General features: G+C 43.9%; 2 protein-coding genes across 2 annotated transcripts; one reads left to right on the forward strand and one right to left on the reverse strand.

Annotated features, from left to right (window-relative positions):
• The first annotated feature begins 2,907 nt into the window (after positions 1-2,907).
• Positions 2,908-4,936, forward strand: LOC310831010 (olfactory receptor 10A7-like). Its single transcript, XM_083711013.1, has one exon. The coding sequence runs from the start codon at positions 3,689-3,691 to the stop codon at positions 4,619-4,621; it is 933 nt and encodes a 310-aa protein (XP_083567139.1). The 5' UTR covers positions 2,908-3,688; the 3' UTR covers positions 4,622-4,936.
• A 532-nt stretch (positions 4,937-5,468) lies between these two features.
• ALG1 (ALG1 chitobiosyldiphosphodolichol beta-mannosyltransferase) lies at positions 5,469-18,814 on the reverse strand. The gene is made up of 13 exons (XM_083710956.1): positions 18,471-18,814; positions 17,436-17,513; positions 17,092-17,195; positions 16,170-16,318; positions 14,529-14,618; positions 13,574-13,690; positions 12,168-12,292; positions 10,379-10,417; positions 9,305-9,364; positions 8,856-8,966; positions 7,825-7,939; positions 6,749-6,824; positions 5,469-5,737 (listed from the first exon to the last, which is right to left on the reverse strand). Exons 1-13 carry the CDS (start codon positions 18,685-18,687, stop codon positions 5,606-5,608), a joined length of 1,413 nt encoding a protein of 470 aa, XP_083567082.1. The 5' UTR covers positions 18,688-18,814; the 3' UTR covers positions 5,469-5,605.
• Between the last annotated feature and the right edge of the window lie 1,472 nt (positions 18,815-20,286).

Genomic DNA, 20,286 nt, shown 5'->3' on the forward strand with positions numbered 1-20,286 from the left:
TGCAGAGAAGCTGGTAAAATGTGGTCTGGGTGAGGTAACTGTTAGATGGATTTGTAGCTGGCTGGCTGACCATACCCACGAAGTGCTTATTAATGGTTCTTCATCATCCTGGAAAAAAGTGACAAAGTAGGATTCTGCCGCAGGATTCTGTCCTGGGCCCATTGTTGTTCAACATCTTTATCAATGACTTAGATGAAGGTGTTGAGGGGATGCTCATCAGATTTGCAGGTGATACCAAACTGGGAGGGTAGCGAATGCCACTAAAGACAGAATCAGGACTCAAAATGACTTTAACAGATTGGAGAACTGGGCGCAAGCTAACATAATGAATTTCAAAGGGACAAATGTAGAGTTCTGCACTTAGGCAAGAAGTACCAGTTGCATAAATATAAGATGAGGGGCACCTGGGTTGCTAATAGTACATGTGAAAAGGATCTAGGGGTCTTAGTAGACCACAAAGTCATGAGTCAACTCTGTGTGATGCAGCAGCAGCAGCAGAAAATGCTAATGCTATTCTAGGCTGCATCAACAGAGGTAGTGTCCCGATCAAGGGAAGTAATAGTGCCACTCTATTCTGCCTTGGTCAAACTACACCTGAAGTACTGTGTCCAGCTCTGGGTGCCACAATTTAAGAGGGATGTTGACAAGCTGGGACGTGTGCAGAAGAGGACAACCAAGATGATCAAGGGTATTGAAAGCAAGCCTTATGATGAACGATTGAGGGAGTTGGGTATGTTCAGCCTGGAAAAGACAAGATTGAGATGAAATACGATAGCCATCTTCAAATATCTCAAGGGCTGTCACATGGAGGACGGGGCAAGCTTGTTTTTACTTGCTCTGGAGGGTAGAACTCGAACCAATGGATTCAAGTTCCAAGAAAAGAGGTTCCAACTAAACATCAGAAAGAACTTTCTGACAGTAAGAGCTGTTTGATCATGGAAATCTCCCATAAGAGGTGGTAGACATGGATGATCTAGTTGAGATTCCTGCATTCCAGAGGTTGGACTAGATGAACCTCAGAGTCTCTTCCAACTCTATGATGATATGACTTTCCTTCTATTGTTGGAATTTTTTGCATAAGCAATCAAGCCTCTGCCGACTCTCCCAAGCATGTAGCTGCATTTATTTCCTCTAGCTATTCTTAGCTTACATGCTAGTTTCTCTGCTACGGCCATCTGCTAAACCCTTTTATACCATGCTGTTAAATTAGCTTCTTTAAGATCCTTCCAAAAAGTGGCAATAGTCATACGTGCAGCTACTAATAAGGTAGAGCTGGGAAAGCCTCCATCTCAAAACCAGGAGAACTGCTGCCATTCAGGGCAGACAATCCTGAGCCAAATAGACCAATGATCCGACTAGGTATAAAGTAGCTTCCTCGGATGCAACAAGCTAAAACACTGGCAAACCATGGGAGCGTGTGTCCCTACGAAGTAAGGATTGGATGCAATCTGAAGTAGTGGATGGGAGGAAAGAGCTAATCGTGCTTTTCTACCTGGAACCACCTTTCTTTGGTTGTTTCTTTCCAGTGGATCCTGTTAAAAGGCAGAAGGTGGAAGACATCTGGAGAACTGCGTGTTAGCTACCCATAACAGCAATATTTAAATAAAAATCAGGCAAATGGAAACACAATACTCCACTCAGCATAAAAAAAGACAAAAGGCTACTATTTAAGCCAGGGGTAGTCAACATAGTGCCCTGCAGGTGTTATTGGACTACAACTCCCATCATTCTTTACCCCATTGGGGCTGTTAGGAGTTAATTAGCCCTGATCAAAGCAGTGAACTGCAGCAATAAAACCCCCATTGCTTTTTTCCCTTCCTTTTAAAAATTATGTGTTTTGTAAGTTCATTAGCAGCACTGAATAGATGCCAACTGCAAATACACTTGTAGGCAAGGTTGGCAGAACATATTCTTATGCAGGGAGCTGAGAGAAAAGGAAGGGGCCTGTATGAGAGGCAGGGTGTCTTATGAGGATCATGTGAGATTTATTAATGTATTTTAATTTCCCCCCTTTATTTCTGTTTGATATATTTGTTATTACTCTTTTTAGTTTAGTTGGAAATTTATGGTATATTAGGTTGAAAACCTTTAATAAAATTGATTTTTTTTTTTTTAAAAAAAGAACATTTTCTGATACAGGTAGAAGATTTTTCAGTGCAAATTACCCTATGCGAAATAATTTTGGGGGGAAAGTGTTCTAATTTACAATTTTCTAGAAAACTTGCAACCTTGGATCTAATAAGTCTAAATATCATGACAGACTGAGGCAAATGAAAGAGGTCTTCAGCTGGTACCATTGCCATAGCTTGACATTTATTGGCCTGTGGCAACATAGTAGCAGGCTTTTTTTCACTAATATCTCCAGTGTTAGGAAAAGCACTCCTTGCTGTCAATACAAAAGACCCCCATCTCTATTGGCATTCCACCGGCTTTTGACAACTTGCCTGTTTACACAGGCATTATGTTTATTTCTCAAACCGAGTGCCTTTTTGTTAACTGATATGTGCTGTCTTATTGTACATTTTAATTGTGCAACTTGGTTTTTCTACTTCATGAACCACTTAAAATCCTATTTTGGCATTAAGCAGGATATATTAGTAACGGTGGTGGAAGCAGCACTCAAGAGGGCTGCAACTCTGTGGCAGAGAACATGTTCTGCATGCAAATTCAATCTCTAGTGCTTCCAAAAAGGGCTGAGGAATAGCCCAGTGTGAAATTGTGGGCTACACATCAGTGGGCCAAGGCTCATGCTTGCCATAAGGCAGTTACTTGTGTTGAAAAGCCTCCAAGGCTCCTCTAGAGCCTCCTACTTAGGTAGATTTGTGCATGTGGTGGTCCCCACATCCCAATCAGCTACCTTACACCAACTTCAGTTTCCCAAAGCAGCACAGAGACAAGAGGTTTTTTTAAAAAAATATAAGAAACACATTTAAAACAAATTAAAAAGGTGAGCGATTGGGGGACAAAACAGTTCTGTAATCTATTGTCGGTGGAAGTTAAATGATGCAATCCCATCTTGGCATAACAGGGACCTACAGAGCTCTGAGACAGGTCACAGGTACGGTCCCAACCATCTCCTGTTAAAAGGGATCTCAAACAGCAGGGAGAGCAAACCCAGTTGAAAGAAACAGAAGTGGGTTGGCTGGTCTGTCACAGCATGTAGGGCAGGTTGTGGCAACTTGTGGCCCCCTAGGTGTTGTTGGACTCCCGACTCCCATAAGTCCCAGCCAGCCTGGCCAGTGGTCAGGGATGATGGAAACAGTAATTCAGCAACATCTGAAGGGCAACAGATTTAACTCAGAGAGGTAGTCAGAGAATGAGGAAAATAAAGTGGTATGGTTCTCCATTTCTTTTTCCCATTGACAGCAGTTTAAATGCAGGCACTTAGTTGCAACAAGAGTTTCCATTTCTAATTGAAAGCTGAAGGTGGCATTTCAGCAGGGTTAAGATCGCAATGCGTTTTGAGAAGTCAGAAATGAGATTGACGGAAATGACTGCTAGGTATCTTTGCATTGGACTGCAGATGTGCCAATCCTAATCAACTGGGTATTATGCTATGTATTACTGCTTTGGGATGCAAGTGTGTGTAGACTCTCTTCATGGGCATAGCTTATAGGGGCTGTCAAGATGAGTTCTTGCACTTTTGACCACTAAACCACTATTGTTCTTCCCACAGAAAAGTATAGAAATGAAAAACATAACCGTCATCACAGAATTTGTTCTCTTGGGGTTCCCTTTCTCCCCACTGGCCCAAGTCTTCCTCTTCATTATATTCCTTGTGATCTACACCGTAACTCTGATTGGAAATATTGCTGTAATCACTTTGACCAGCCTGGATCCCCACCTTCAAATGCCCATGTACTTCTTCCTCTGCAACCTGGCAGTCTTGAATATCATTTGCACTTCGGCCGTTGTCCCCAAAATGCTCATGAACTTCTTGGTGACAAGGAAGTCCATCTCAGCCGAGTTGTGTGAGGCTCAGATGTATATCACGCTGTTCCTAGGGGCGGCAGAATGCATCTTCCTTGCCGTGATGGCGATCGACCGATACGTCGCCATCTGCCACCCATTGCGCTACTCTGTTCTAATGAACAAATCGGTTTGTATTGGCATGGCTGCTGGGTCTTGGCTCAGCACCTTCCTGGGGTCAGTGGTTCCACTCTTTGTCCTCAAGCTCCCTCTCTGCGGCTCCAATGTCATTGACCACTATTTCTGCGAAGTCCCAGCCATGCTTCAGCTGGTGTGCGCTGACACCTCTGTGAGCGAGAGTGCAATGTACATGGGGGGCATAGCGACGGAGATCATCCCCTTTCTCTTGATCGTACTCTCTTACGTACGCATCATTATTGCCATACTGCGACTCGCCTCTGCCGACAGCAGGCAGAAAGCTTTCTCCACCTGCTCAGCGCACCTGACGGTGGTGACTATCTTCTACACGACTGCTATGCTCATGTATATGCGGTCGAAGGGGCAGCGCACGCCAGAAGAGGACAAGGCCATCTCGGTCTTCTATACTATCATCAACCCCATGATAAACCCGATCATATACAGCCTGCGCAATAAAGATGTCAAAGAAGCCTTGATTAGAGTCTTAGGACGAAGCAAAATGGCCAAGGTTTAAATGAGGCAAAGCTTGAACAGAGGCAAAGCTTCTTTCTACCTTGGGCCAAGATCTCCAAGTCCTACTATTTCATCAGCCAAGCCTGTTTGGTCCTTTTGCTTGCAATACAAATGTCTACCCTGAACAAAGAGATCCCAAAATGAAATATGATTGAACACTCAAGGCATTGTTTTAAACATGAAATCCAAATACCAGCATGACCCCTTTTTCAAAGGAGGAGGAAAATGCTAAATGTACTGTAACACAACATAGACCGTGGAGTTTAAGGTTTCAGACCCCGCATGTTCTGGGTAAAATTCTCCATTTCATGTTCAAATACAGTGGTATCTCGGGTTAAGTACTTAATTCGTTCCGGAGGTCCGTACTTAACCTGAAACTGTTCTTAACCTGAAGCACCACTTTAGCTAATGGGGCCTCCTGCTGCTGCTACTCCACTGCAGCACGATTTCTGTTCTCATCCTGAAGCAAAGTTCTTAACCTGAAGCACTATTTCTGGGTTAGCAGAGTCTGTAACCTGAAGCGTATGTAACCCGAGGTACCACTGTACCAGTTATAAAGTGAGGTAGGAAACAAATAACACACATCACAATATGGTATCTCCTTTGAATGTGAAGAAGTTATAAAGGTACTTTCCAAGATTCACAGTAACGTGTTTCCACTTCAAATAGGGAATTACCAGCTTGCAACTTAGGCAACAATAACCGAAGGCACCACAACCTACTTCATTACTGCATTTAAAAAACAACAACAGTGAAGCAGTAAGTAGATACAGAACAACATTGGCTCTATCAACAGCATATAAACTGAGAGGAAAAAGTGGAAAAATTGCATAAGCCTATAACGAAGCTCCAGATAAAACTTTTTATTCACCATATAAAATCACTTTTTCTTTTGTAAAAAGAATTTTTGATATACAAACACGCTTGTGGTGTTACAGATTTTGAGAATGTGCAAGTTATAAATTAACTTCGAAGTCGTATCAGCTTAACTGCTGCTAAAAAGAGGAAGCACTGTCTGCTCCCAACTTTCATCCCACCGCAGCTGCTTGGTTGTGCAAAGATTCCTTCGGAATAAATTGAGCTTGCCTTCTGCAGAAGAATATTCCAAGAAAAGCATCTGCAAGGTTAGAAAGAGTGAGTGAAACAGATTAATACAGTATACAGGAAAATGGAAAAATATTCTACTTTCTATACCTGCAATTATGGAAAGATGCAGGCATTTTTCCCAGATAAAACTACATTGAATCAATTGCTTCCTCAACAAACAAACTGATCAAAACAAAAAAAATTCCTTCCAGTAGCACCTTAAAGACCAACTAAGTCAGTTCTTGGTATGAGCTTTCGTGTGCATGCACACTTCTTCAGATATCTGAAGAAGTGTGCATGCACACGAAAGCTCATACCAAGAACTGACTTAGTTGGTCTTTAAGGTGCTACTGGAAGGAATTTTTTTTGTTTTGACTATGGCAGACCAACACAGCTACCTATCTGTAACTGAAACAAACTGATGTCTCACTAGAAAAGTACCACCTTCAAAATTGGCACACAAACAGTAATAATGTGACAAGTCCCTGGGATTATCAAAGAACTGTTTACGCAAGTAAATTATAGTCAGAACTATGTATTCCAAGATTCAATAACCTAACCCATGCCAGATCATTATGAAATCTTGCTGACCTACTGAGAAAATAATGAAGGGCTGGGGGGGGGGGGAGTTGCAATTCTATACACTATGCATCCTAACTAAATTTGATTTTTTTTTCCTTTAAGAAAATTGATGATATGTTTAGCATTCCATATACTGGAAAATCCTTAATAAAAAAAAAATAAAGCTATATATTTTTAAAAGGACAACATATGCACAAGAGAGAAAGAATGAATGCTCCTTTCCACTTATTTAAAAGCAACTCCCTGCACATAGAAAGCTAGTGCTTCAGGGAGAATCTTAGCTTATATATTTCTCCTAATTTTCTATGTTCAGGAAGTTTTTGTTTTTAAACTATGAAGCAGCATTCAAAGATGAAACTTCCCTCCTGCCACCAAAACATCCAGCTTCCTTGATGTTTCCAGAGCAATGAATGCTCAATGAGCCCCATCAGCAAGTCAAAGTTCTCTTTTTCTATGTTACCTTCAGTTGCTCTGCAAGTTCGCTTGAGTCCCGGAACACCAAACCATTTACTTCATGCTTCACAAGTTCATGTATGCTACAAAAATAAGCAAAACAGCACTAGAAAGAATCTCAAAGTTGTTTTCTTCAGTGAGGGAGCGGGTTAACAGTTAACATACCACATTAATGCACCAGCCTGCTGCCTTCTAGGTATTTTGGACCACATCAGCCCCAAACACAGCACAGAAAAGCACAGCAAGATTTCCAAATTAAAATAAAAACAATAGTTTCCCAATTATTTCTAACTAAAGGGAGCTGACAAGGACCTGTGAGCTGCCAGGGAGTATAAAAAAAACCCCAGAGGAATCTGCAAGGAGCTCCAGACTGGCTGCAGCCTGAACAGGAGCATTCTGCAACTTTTTGTTGCAGGGCCCATTTGTAGTAACAACCACCACCAATAATAATAAACAAATAAAGATCTCAAAGAATAGAGAGATGGGTTAACCAACAAGGGATACACAAGATGGGGGAAGAGCCATAACTCATCGGTAGAGCATCTGCTTTGCATGCAGAAGGTCTCAGCTTCAAATCCCATTATCCCCAGGGATGGCCTGGAAAGACTCCCTGCCTGAAACCCCCGAGAGGTGCTGCCTGCCAGTGTAAACATTACAGTGGTACCTCTAGATACGAACGGGATCCGTTCCGGAGCCCTGTTCGCATCTAGAAGCAAACGTAACTAGCGACGGCACATCTGCGCACACGCGCGTTGCTTTTCACCGCTTCTGCGCATGCACATGACGTCATTTTGAGCGTCTGCTCATGCGCAAGCGGCGAAACCTGGAAGTAACGCGCTCCGTTACTTCCGGGTTGCCACGGAAGTTGCGCTCCGTGGTTACTTCCGGGTTGCCACGGAAGTTGCGCTCCGTGGCAACCTGGAAGTAACGGAGCACGTTACTTCCGGGTTGCCGCAGAGCGTAACTCGAACGTGCTCAACTCGAAGCGTATTCAACCCGAGGTATGACTGTACTGCACTAGATGGACCAATGGTCTAATGCCAGGTTCTTTTGAGATGCTGAAACACACAGGTGTGCTCTTACCACTGGAAGTGCACTGCACACACAGGCAAGCAGCAGCCAAACATGTCCACGACCTTCATAGGTAGATCCAAGCCACTAGAGGACATATGAAGACAGACGCCCAAGTCAGCTGAGCCTGTAAGAGAAACCAACCCCCCATTGAGTATATTCTGCAAATGAGGTTTTGTTTTTTGTAGCTGCTCAAGAATGGATGGCTTGTTGTCACTCGGAAAAAAAGAGGCATACAAATCAAGTGTTATTGAGGCCTGCCAAGGAGGAGTTTGTGGGGCAGTTAAAATGAGGCACGCAGGAACTGTACACCAGCTCTTGCATAGCACCCACTTGAAACTGTTTCACTGTCGCTCAAACATTCTCAAGCCCAGGTCACTTAGGAACCTGAGCCAGAATACAAGACCCTCTCTACTGACATCTTCTTCCCCCCAGATCATCTCAGGTGCCAAGACCAGCAGAGAGGGGCCTTCTTTGTAGTTCCACTGCCCTTGGAGTTTCTAGGAGTGGTGGCCTGGGGGAAGCCATTCTCACTAGCAGCCTCCATGCTGTGGGATACCTCCCCCCACTGCAGAGGTAATTCTGGTGCCTTCCATTATGTAGCTTCCATTGTATGCTGAAGAGACAGTTCTGTACCTTAGCCAATTTGTACAAATCACTGCCATCTTGTTTTCCCTCTGCCCTGCCAGTCAGCACCCTTGTGGAGAAGAAAAGGGAGGAAAGGGTGCAAGTTCCTCTCCTACTTCAAAGGACCCATTTCAAGTGGGTCGGGGCATCTGGCTGTTAACCAGAAGGTTGGTGGTTCAAGCCCACCCAGGGATGGCTGTGGGCAGGATTCCTGCAGTGCAAGGGGTTGGACTAGATGACCCTTGGGGTCCCTTCCAACTCTACAATTCTATGATTCTATTATTCAATAGCAGGTTCTGCTATCACAGTCCTGCAATGGACCACTATCCTATACTCCGAAGATCTCATGAGTCTGCTCCTGTAAATTTTCAAAATGGCACATTGAAGCACACTGAGAATTCGAAGATCTTCCTTACCGAGCAGAAGGGGGTAATCCTCTGCTTCCAGCCAGGGAGTACAGATCTGGATATGCTTGAAATGCAGCTCTGCAATCAGCTTGTTGTAATACTCCTTCAGAGGCCCTTTGCCTTTTTAAATGAAAGAAAATTAACAAAACGGTTTGCTGCTGATCCAAAAGGGTGCATTGTGAGAGTTATCATCCTCTGGGCAAGATTTCATTTGAATGCCCAGAACCAGCGTGGTGCCATGGTTATAGAATGTCAGGCTATGAGCTGGGAGAACAGAGTCAAAATCGCTGCTCAGCCTTGGAGCTCACTGGGTGACTTTGAGCCACAACACTTTGCCTTCTGACAAAGGATTGACCAAAAAGCATGCACTGATTGTTGAAATGAATCAGCACGCCCAGTCCAAAACCTTTACAGGTGCAAACTATGAAAAGTGAGACAAATGATTTAAAAGCTGCTACCTGTTATCACACACACAAGAGGAGGAAGCTTTGCTCCATCGTTGAGATAGCGTTCATATTCTGTGCAACAAAAAAAAGGTAAAAGTTGTGACTTTACCAAAACCATCATTGGAACAAAGTGACAGGCTACAAAAGGCAACTTTTTTTTATTTTAAACAAGTTTGGGATTTCTACAGCAAGCAGGAAGACTGAGGTGGGAAGAGCTACAGTCTTACAGCCAAGATTGTTTGTAGACAGATCCCAAAGTGAATCTGCACCAATAGGAAAGAAAAAATTGGGGGGGGGAGTGGGCACCCTTGTAGTTGTTACCTATTTTTTAGTTTAGGCATCTAGATGCCACCCTATAACCAAGTTTTCAGCATGCCTTGATAAAAGAGTATTTTAAGTCAAGAATGACGCAAAAGGAAATTTTGTAGCCAACACCTGAATCCCAGATATGGACAGAACACATGTGGCAATGCAAACAGAACTGTTCCCCATAAGAGAACAAGCCTGTTCTCTGATGGGGGCCTTTTCCTTGGTGCTCTCACAGCTCTCGCTTTTTCTGATAGACATGTTGGAACTGCTGGTCTCAGTCCTCTGCTGAGAAAGATGCTCTGCCAGGGGTAAAAGAGCATGCAGCTGCCACTGCTTTTCTCTCCAGCCCCCCTTTTCTTCTTGCAGCTGTGGGCAGGAGAAGTGGAAGACTGAGGTTCACAGGATTGAGGAAACAATAGCTTTGGTTGCAGTAGGGGGTAACCACAGTTGAGTTCTGCTTATTAGCATTCAAGGAGGTATGTTCACCTATGCAAATGTCTCTCCCCCACTGCTCAAAATACCCTTCCCACTCTTAGCCACCTAATAGTACACTATTCCCAGAAAGTGAAGAAAGGAAGAGGATAGACCACAGTTCCTGCTTTCTGATCCAGTTGCCAATTCCGCTAATGCAGGGATGGGGAATCACTTTCAGCAGGAGGGCCAGAACAAATCAAATTATGGGCAGCCCACACTGTTGAGGCCGCCTGTGCCTCCAGTGACAGCAGTGGATCCAGGTTTGCTTGTTTAGAAAGACAGAATGCTTCCTTAATAACTCACCTTCTAAAGCTCTTAATAGGATGGAAAAATCTTCATCTTCTAGAAAAGGGAGAAAAAGTTTGCAGTTAATATACAAGAATCACAGCAATAACTCTGGTTTCACCTAAAGCAATTCTGCTTTTGAGTGCTGTCTCTGTAGCAACTGTATAATGTAGAGTAAATGAGGCAATCAACACAATGCTTCTCTCTTGTACAGCCAAAGGGGCTCACAGCAGCTAGAAGACATGCAGCTAAAGTAATCTCTTCTGTATTTGTCACATTCATTCAAATAGCAATGTATTCTGTGTTGGCATTAGACATGTTTAAGCCCACTGAGACCAACTCTGAAATCAACTCCAAATGCCTTGTGCATTTGCTGGATTCCTTAAGGCCTTTTGACTATTCCACTGGCTCTTCCACAACTGTCTCCCAACAGAAGCTAACTGAACTGTTTTGCCATTATAAGAACTTTGTAACCTTTAAGAAACCGCTGCCTGAGGTTGCTTATTTTCATCTTCCCTTCCCATCCCTTTTAGCTTTTGTGTCTTGTTTTCTTGAGTGGAAACCTGAGGGCAGGGATTCATTTACTCTATAAGCAGCTCTGGGAGCCATTTTGACTGAAAGAGTAAAAATGCTTTAAATACATAAAATGACTGTCTACAAACTTTACACACACAGATGATCCCAATATATTTTGTTGCCTAAGGGAGAAGACTCAAAGAGTCTCCCAACCATATACTGTAATCCTAAATAAATTGTACTCCCTCAAAATATTCCATTTTACCCTGCCTAGTCCTAGGGTCAGCTCTGTTACTTTTACTAGGGAAAAGAATGGAGCTCTGACATAAATAAAAAAATAAACCCAGTTTATATTAGGCTGCCATGTGCTCCAGGTCACTTATTTCATCCTGTCAATTTCAAAACTGCTTCATAACCTACAAACATTAATTAAAACTCAATTAATATTTGCTAATAAAAAAAATGTTTTCCTAACATTTGCAAGTAGACTGTGAAAACCAAGCAACATCATTATGAAAGGAATGAAGGGGAAGAGAAAGGCTGTTGAAAAGTTAGTGGCCTGACACAGTTTTTGGAGAAATTCTAGTACAGAACAAGACAATGTTTATGTTATACTCTTCATGTGGAGCTTTATGTTCACAGCTCCTGCCCACATGATGAGATTATATTTTTCAACACAGCCATACATGATCAGAAATCCAAGGAAAGAGGGACATGAAAATTATCCTCTCCTTGGAAGTGGGATGCAATCAGCTTCTGTAAGCAACCATGATTATGTATTTCTGTTAATTTTTAAAAAAAGAATTCCAAGCAATCTTGAAGTTTTCTTTGCTCAAGTACTTGGTACACAGTTAGTGCAAAGTCTTACAGCGGGAGTGGGGCACCTTTCCAGCCCAAAGGCAGCATTCCCTTCTAGAGGAAACATTGCCGTGGGGGCAGAGCCAGAGGCAAAAGAGATGGGAACTGCAAATGTGAATTTTAACTTGCTACAATAGGCTAGTTTCTACTCCCAAACCCCTCTCCATCCAGACAAGCAAGAAGCATTATCAGAGGTTCAAGAGCACATTCCAGCCAGGCCAAAATACCCAAGCATATGAAGCAGGGCTGGTGAGAGGTGTGGCTTAGGAGGGGGTGTGGCCTACGGAGAGTCCCAGGGGCCAGGCAAAGAGACCTGGAGGGTTGCATTTGGCCCTGGACCTGAGGTTCTGCAGCCCTATTTTACAGGTTCATGTACAAGCATCTCAAGCATACTGTGTGGGAAGATACATAGACAATGGTATAGAGCCAAGACCTGTCCAGCTGGTGCTGCTGATGAGGAGAGCTGGCCGGCCCATGCAGTGCAACACGTTTCCGCTCCTGGTGTCTAGTTGAGTAAAGGCAGTTTTCTCAACATCACCTGGGAGGCTGGATTCTGCTCTGAGGAGAAACAGGATTCTGAAGACTAACCTTCAAGGAAGATGTGTGATCAGCAAAAGCACACGTGCCAAACCAAACATTATAGCTCCCAAAATCAGATTAATGGAAGCCATAAAGGTCAGCTCCATATTTAGGCAGAGATGTTGTCAATATTTATCCCTCCTCCAAGTTCCCTGCTAAGCTCCTCAACCCATTAGTATTTAACCGAGCATTGTTACTTACTCATGCAGAGCATAGTTAAATTATGGAACTCATTCCCACGGCAGGCAGCAATGGCCAACTTAAAGGTAAAGGTACCCCTGACCGTTAGGTCCATTCGTGGACGACTCTAGGGTTGCAGCGCTCATCTCGCTCTATAGGCTGAGGGAGCCGGCGTTTGTCCACAGACAGCTTCCGGGTCATGTGGCCAGCATGACTAAGCCACTTCTGGCGAACCAGAGCAGTGCACGGAAACGCCATTTACCTTCCCGCCAGAGCGGTACCTATTGATCTACTTGCACTTAGAATCATAGAATCATAGAGTTGGAAGAGACCACAAGGGCCATCGAGTCCAACCCCCTGCCAAGCAGGAAACACCATCAGAGCACTCCTGACATATGGTTGTCAAGCCTCTGCTTAAAGACCTCCAAAGAAGGAGACTCCACCACACTCCTTGGCAGCAAATTCCACTGTCGAACAGCTCTTACTGTCAGGAAGTTCTTCCTAATGTTTAGGTGGAATCTTCTTTCTTGTAGTTTGGAGCCATTGCTCCGTGTCTGCTTGATGTGCTTTCAAACTGCTAGGTTGGAAGGAGCTGGGACCGAGCAACGGGAGCTCACCCTGTTGCGGGGATTCGAACCGCCAACCTTCTGATCAGCCAGCCCTAGGCTCTGTGGTTTAACCCACAGAACCTGGCAGATATGTTGGATAATTTATGCCCTCTTGCCCACAGCGCCACCCACGTCCCATTGATGGCCAACTTAGAAGGCTTTAAAAGAGGAGTTTGGCAAATTAATGGAGAAAGCCATCCATGGCTACCAGCCACAATGGCTACGCCCTGCCTCTATAGTTTGGTGGCAGTAATGCTTTTTTATACCAGTTACTGGAAAGCACAGGAAAGCAGCTGGATCTTGTGCTCAGGTTCTGTTTGAGGTTTGCCCACAAGAATCTAGTTGGCCACTCTGAGAACAGGATGCTGGATGAGATGAGCCACTGGCCTGATCCAGAAGGCTCTTCCTGTGTTCTTAAGCACGCCAGTTCCAAACTAAGTAGGAGTGCATACAACAGCATATTTTAACTTACACAAGTTGGCCTTTAAACGGAGCATATTCTTTGGCTAGTTTCATGAACAACTTATGCTGATCGATCAATGGCGTTTGCTTGAAGAAAGAAGCTGGCTTGTCATAGAGGGTCGTCGCTCTGCAACGCAAAGGGGCCCAGAAGTCAAAACAATAAAGATAAAAATCAGATACTATACTTGATCTTAGCCAAAAGGACAATAATATTACTTATATATCTATATAATAATGTATGGAAATGTAACTACGCTATATTTAGCATATTTTATCTTTTTTTCTTATTGTATTTTTTATGTTTTGCTTTCTTTCTCTTTCTTTTTTTGTTGTTCTCTTCACTTTATTTCTTCCAACTGAAATTGTCTTAATAAAATATTACTATATATAAAAAAATCAGTGAATGTAAAAAGGTACTATAGAAGTGCCCTGGAAATATTTTTACACAACATTAAGGCAGGAAAGCTATGGGCAGATGTTACGTTAGAGAAGAGAAAGGCTACATGTGGTGAGAGCACTTGAGGCTTCATCCATGCTTGATATTCACACTCTGGGCATCACCAATGAGTAGGCTAATGCAGCTAGAACAAATCTGCACACTGTGATTTTGTGGTGCAAGATCCCAGGGGTTGAGGCGAAGCACTTTGGGCTAAACCTCAGTAGGCCCCTCAGTAAACCTAACATTCAAAGTGCTGGAGGAAGTGACCCTGCTCTCCAATTTGTTCTTATGATATGCATACTTTCATATGCTGTTTTTCAATACAATAAGGTTCAAAGAAATTTGCAGAGAGAAAAAATACCAATATTAACAATATTATATATAAGTTATGTTTTAGTTAATTGTTAATATTAACAATATTGTTAATATTCCACTGGCTCTGCTGGATATTTCTATATGGTCTAGTAAAGGTCCTTGCAACACATACAACTCATTTGGTAGAGCCAATTGTGAGCCACTCATTTACCTGATGTTACAGTTCACCAGAAGATCCTCTTTCATTGAGTTAGTCACACAAATGTTATAGTCAGACAGGCGCCCAAAGAATTCTTCATACCTGAAATAAATTGAATGTCCATCAGTTACTAAATACTGGTTCTACTAACCCATCTCAGATGCTTTCATGGGAATATAAGTTTATTCCCCAGTTGCAATGTCTTTTTTTAAAAAAATAAAGCAAAATCATATGCTTTCCTTCATTTCTCAAATCCATTTAAACCTCAAAAATGCAATATATGTTCATATATTTCCTATACACAATTCCTTATAACCTGGGAATTCAATGGTCTCACACACTAAAAACAACAACCTGAGAATAACGTCAAACCTAAAAAGCTGCCCACCACATAACGTCATGGCTCAACTCCATCTCAAAACATTTTCAGCAGCTTTTATGCTATTACCCTATGAATAACTACTCAAAAGTAAACTCCACTGAGAGAGCTGGATCCAGACTATATTAACTGCATGAAATTCCCACTGAAATAATTGAGATTTAAGTCTTGCTGTGGCCTGAAGTTTTCACATTGATTTCAATGGAACCCATGTTCAATTAACTTAATCCAGATGCAGCCCACTGCATAAATAAAAGATGGCAGCCATAGGCTTGACTAGCTTTACCTGGAGTGGGGCCCCCATTTGTTATCACGAGATACACACCAACAATTTTATCCACATGCTATGTAAGGCAGAGACTATTCTAGTATGTGACTAATAAAATCAAAATAAATATGATAACATGTTCAAATATAGCAAACCTGTCCTGTTTACCTAAATACAGGACAACTGCATCTTAAGCAGAGGTTTGGTTCAAAGGGTTCTACGTATACACAACAACAGTGTATATCCAAACTCTTGGAGCCACCCCTGTGGCTAGCAGGGGAGAGAGAGAATCTCCAATACTCCCAGAGTTTGCATGCTGAGCTAGCCTTGCCCAGCAAGCAAGGTGGAGAGCTTACAAAGCTGTTTTCATGCCAGGTAACCCAAGTGGATCTGGCACAAAAAGAGCTTTTAAGCTCTTTGCCTTGCTTGGCATCTACTTGAGCATTTTCAACCAGTCTGCCTTCAACCACGTATATGGCTGCCAGTTAACCGCATGTAAGATGTGATTGTACTGTATTCACATTCAGCAATGCACTGTATGAGGCCAGTTGCTAATGGATGTAGAAATATTTCATCAAGTTTCTAGCGCTTCTGAAATACTCACAAAGGAGCATTACGAGGGAGTGTGGTGCAGTGGCTACTGTCAGATGAGGAAGATCTCACTCTGCCATGGTTCAAATGCCCACTGTCATGAAGTCACCTTGTGCCAATCACCAAATCTCAGCCTAAACTGCCTCCCAGGGTGGTTATATAGATAAAATGGGGGGACAGGGCAATATTGTTCATAGGACCTTTAAAAAGCACATGGGTTCAAAACCATCTTCTGTTGGGTTTCAAAACCATTATATTGACCCATAAGGAAGGAGATGGCTATTTTTAAACCTACATAAATACACATGCACACGCACACACACACACACACATATAAAAAAATGAATAATCCCCATGGTTCACTGACAACTTGGCCAACGGTGTCTAATAAACTATAAACAGCTGTTGTACAAACCACTTAGCAATCCGGACAATAGGGTGCCTCGTTCCATGTGTGAGGCTCATTATGGTATAGCCGTAGTTGTGCCAATCGATGATGAGCTTACTGCTTCTTAGAAGACAAGCCACCCAGGTAACAGCTATGCTGGGCAGACCTGGAGGATTCTGGTCATAAAAATGAAGAGAATGAGAGCCTGTTTCAGAGAGCAAGAGACAGTGCAATACCAAAGAATAAGAGCTCTTGCTTTCTTCCTCTGACTGGGCCTTTAACTCCTACCCAGAATGCCACATCTCTCTTCCCCTACCCTTCAAATATTTCCTCCTAAGTCTCATTTTCCCCAAAGCCTTTATCTCAGTGCCATAGGTCATATCAACACCACACATTTTAAGCACATGGCTTCCCCCTAAGAATCTTGAGAACTGTAGTTTAACACCCACAGAGATTGAATTACCAGTCCCTTTAACAAATTACAGTTCCCAAGATTCTTTAGGATGGTTGCTAAGAGTCTCAGGTGAGCATCTTCTCTCAGTCCCATAAACATCAAAAGCATATTGTGGAATTCCCTCCCAAGAAAGGTTAGGCTGGCTGCTTCACTGTTATCCTTCTGCTGGCAGGCTAAGACCAAAAGACCCATCTAGTCCAGCAACCTGTTCTTACAGCATTCACCATCACCTAATGATATTTGCTTGTGATTATATAATAACAGGCTGCTACCCAAATTAAAAAGTTAAGGCAAAAATGTAAGAATCTGCTCTAAAAGCAAACCTTGGACTACTGCAGACAAAGCATACGTGTATCAATATTCCAAATATAGTGTTCAAATTAAAACACACTTTAAATAAAACATTGCCCAACTGCCACTGCTTTAAAAGTAGTATGTTTTAAACAGACCTAGGAGACACAAATACTGTATACAGTTCTCATGACGCATATGTACCTGGAGAAGTACAAAGTTTGGTTTAGCTATCCTCAGCATTGTATGCAATAGTTGGATGCTCTGTAAAATGACTTTTGCGATATACCGGAACATCTTTGGCCCAACTACAAGAGGAAATAAACAGTCATCAGAGTTGCAACACACATAATAAAACACAGAAAGCTGTTTACAATAAGTTCATTAAAAATACCAATAACAAACATTAAACTCAAGTTACACAATATGTTTAAAATACAAAATAGCAAAAAATGCATTTTTTTTCTGTCAAAGGAGCCTTGATTTAAAAACTGGTGCATCCTTTTTTTAAAAAAAAACACCTCCCAATACTGCAATGTTCACCATACCTTGCCAAATTTTGAGCTCAGAGATATGAACAATCTGTATGTTTCCATTACGTATAATCTCGCTGTGTGGCTTTGTGCCTGAAAGAAAAGTAAACAATTAAGAAAATCCATCCAGCACATACATAAACAGAACAGAATGTGAAAGCAAATTAAGTGGGAACAGCAAATATTAATTCAGTATATAAGCCAGCAATATGGGTGTTCTGGGGGCAAAAACCTATACACATATTAGGGTAACTCAGTATATACCTATGGCAGTTTAAAAGGACACCCACTGCTGAAGGAGTGGGGAACCAGTAGACCAGGGGTCTGCAACCTTTAAGACAAAAAGAGCCACTTGGACCCGTTTCCGAAGAAAAAAAAACCTGGGAGCCGCAAAACTAACACACACACCGCCCACATGCGACGTCACAGCCAGTACAGCGCCCGCCACAGTGGGGAGTGTCGGGGCGCACAATGCGCCTCCTCCCTTCGCTAGTATCTGCCCCGGAGCCGCAGCAAAGGTGTAAAAGAGCCACATGCGGCTCCGGAGCCGCAGGTTGCAGACCCCTGCAGTAGACCTTCAGATAACCATCTCTAAATGGTTGCATCTGAGCATATGAAGAGTGCCCCTTCTTCCCCAAGCACTTAAACTCTCTCACATACCTGGAACACGGGTTAGCAAAAAATTAATTATAATAAGATGCATGGCTAGCTACATTAACAGCATTCTGTTAATAACAACAACAACAACAACACTGCTGTGCAAGAGTGCATCTGAACATATGCAGAGTACCTTTCACAACGCTTAAGCTCCCTCACATCTCTGCAATGAGGGTTTGCAAAGAAGCAAGATCTCCGGCTGCATACCTTAGCGGTATTCTGTTAAAAATAACAATGTAGTGCAAGAGTGCCTCTGAGCATATGCAGAGTGCCTGTCATCGAACCAAAGGGAAGCGCAAAAGCCCTCGGACATCTTTTGGCACGAGGGGTTGCAACAAGGCAGTAGGAGGCGTGGCTTCCAGGCTGGAAAAAGCCCCAGCACCTCGGACTCACCCGGGTACCCGATAAAGTCGACGCGGCGGCCGCGGCGGGCCAGCGACAGGGCGTGGTACTGCATGCGGGGGCTGCGACCCAGGTCGCCCAGCACCACCACCGCCACGCGGTCCTCGGAACCAGCAGGCCGCTGCCGTTGCCATAGTAACAGGAGAAGCAGCAGCAGCAGCGTTAACGTCGCCGACCCGCAAAGCGTCAGCCAAAGGAGGGCCGCCATCTTGTGGGAGATCGAGTGGGAGGGCTAGAGCGCCTTCCGCTGAATCTGACCAAGGAAGTATCGCCTGCATTATGTAGGTGGGGGATCATTGCCGAGATAGGCCGCTTTCAGATCGGTCGCCATCTTGGATCCAAATCCAGGCTGGATGGGCGGGATTCTTCTCTGCGTCCCTGTGCGGAGGAATCATAGCATTGTATAATTCGAGGGGATCCCAAGGGTCATTTAGCCCAACCCATGCAAGGAAATTAAAATATGCCAAGAGAACTACGTAATCTGTAATGCATGCAGGTTATGACAAGGGAAGCACAAAGTTCAGTCTTGAAGTTGTCTCTTGATTCGGTTGACCCTTTCTCACGGAAAGTGTGGGTGATGCGAGTGGTGGAGCCCAGTGAGCTAGTCCTTGCCCCAAACCACCACGGAAGCCCACTGCTACCAATAATTGCTTACGAACTTATTAGACCTCTAACCTTTCCTACAAGGAGCTCAAAGTAGCATATATAGTTCTCCCCATTTTTATCCTAACAACCAGTGCCTTTTTTTTCTTTAAAAATGTTTAGGGATACGTACTCTCATGTTTGGGGACACGGGTGGCGCTGTGGGTAAAACCTCAGTGCCTAGGACTTGCCGATCGCATGGTCGGCGGTTCGAATCCCCCGGCGGGGTGAGCTCCCGTCTTTCGGTCCCAACTCCTGCCCACCTAGCAGTTCGAAAGCACCCCTAAGTGCAAGTAGATAAATAGGTACCGCTTTATAGCGGTAAGGTAAACGGCGTTTCCATGTGCTGCGCTGGTGGTGCCTCGCCAGAGCAGCTTCGTCATGCTGGCCACGTGACCCGGAAGTGTCTCCGGACAGCGCTGGCCCCCGGCCTCTTAAGTGAGATGGGCGCACAACCCTAGAGTCGGACACAACTGGCCCGTACGGGCAGGGGTACCTTTTACCTTTACTCTCATGTTTGGGGACATGGGTGGCGCTGTGGTCTAAACCACTGAGCATCTTGGGCTTGCCGACGGGGTGAGCTCCCGTTGCTCGGTCCCAGCTCCTGCCAACCTAGCAGTTTGAAAGCACATCAAGTGTAAGTAGATAAATAGGTACCACTCCGGCGGGAAGGTAAACGGTGTTTCTGTGCACCGCTCTTGTTCGCCAGAAGCGGCTTAGTCATGCTGGCCACATGACCCAGAAAAACTGTCTGCGGACAAACGCCGGCTCCCTTGGCCAGTAAAGCGAGATGAGCGCCGCAACCCCAGAGTTGTTCGCAACTGGACTTAACTGTCAGGGGTCAGGGGTCTCATTTTCCTACCCATATGAAATACTGTTCCTCAATGAGGCCAAACTTAGATTAAAGTAATGTTTAGGGTTAGGGTTAGGGTTACCCCTGCGTCCCTTCTCCCCCCCCCCCCCAGAAAAAAGCACTGCTCACAACAACCCTGCGAGGTAGGTTATACTCAGAGTGTGTTCCCAGGTTGCAACCGGAATGCCAATAGGAGGAGGAGGAAGGCAGTGGGCAGATGCACTAGCTGTCATCCTGCATCTGCAAGCTGATGGACCTGAGCAGCCCCCAGGAGATGTTCAGCAAGCTCTCCACAATGATCTCCCCTTCTTC

The sequence above is a fragment of the Podarcis gaigeae genome (assembly GCF_964106915.1).
Source record: "Podarcis gaigeae genome assembly, chromosome: 14".
NCBI lineage: Eukaryota > Metazoa > Chordata > Lepidosauria > Squamata > Lacertidae > Podarcis > Podarcis gaigeae.

Excerpts from the sequence above, each read along its gene's own strand:
- LOC310831010 (XM_083711013.1), top strand. The coding sequence starts at position 3,689 with ATGAAAAACATAACCGTCATCACAGAATTTGTTCTCTTGGGGTTCCCT.
- ALG1 (XM_083710956.1), bottom strand. The coding sequence starts at position 18,687 with ATGGCGGCCCTCCTTTGGCTGACGCTTTGCGGGTCGGCGACGTTAACG. Across the intron at positions 17,196-17,435 it reads TGAGCTCAAAATTTGGCAAG|TTGGGCCAAAGATGTTCCGG; the intron begins GTATGGTGAACA and ends TTCCTCTTGTAG. Across the intron at positions 12,293-13,573 it reads CCGTTTAAAGGCCAACTTGT|AGCAGAATCCAGCCTCCCAG; the intron begins GTAAGTTAAAAT and ends GTTTCTCCTCAG.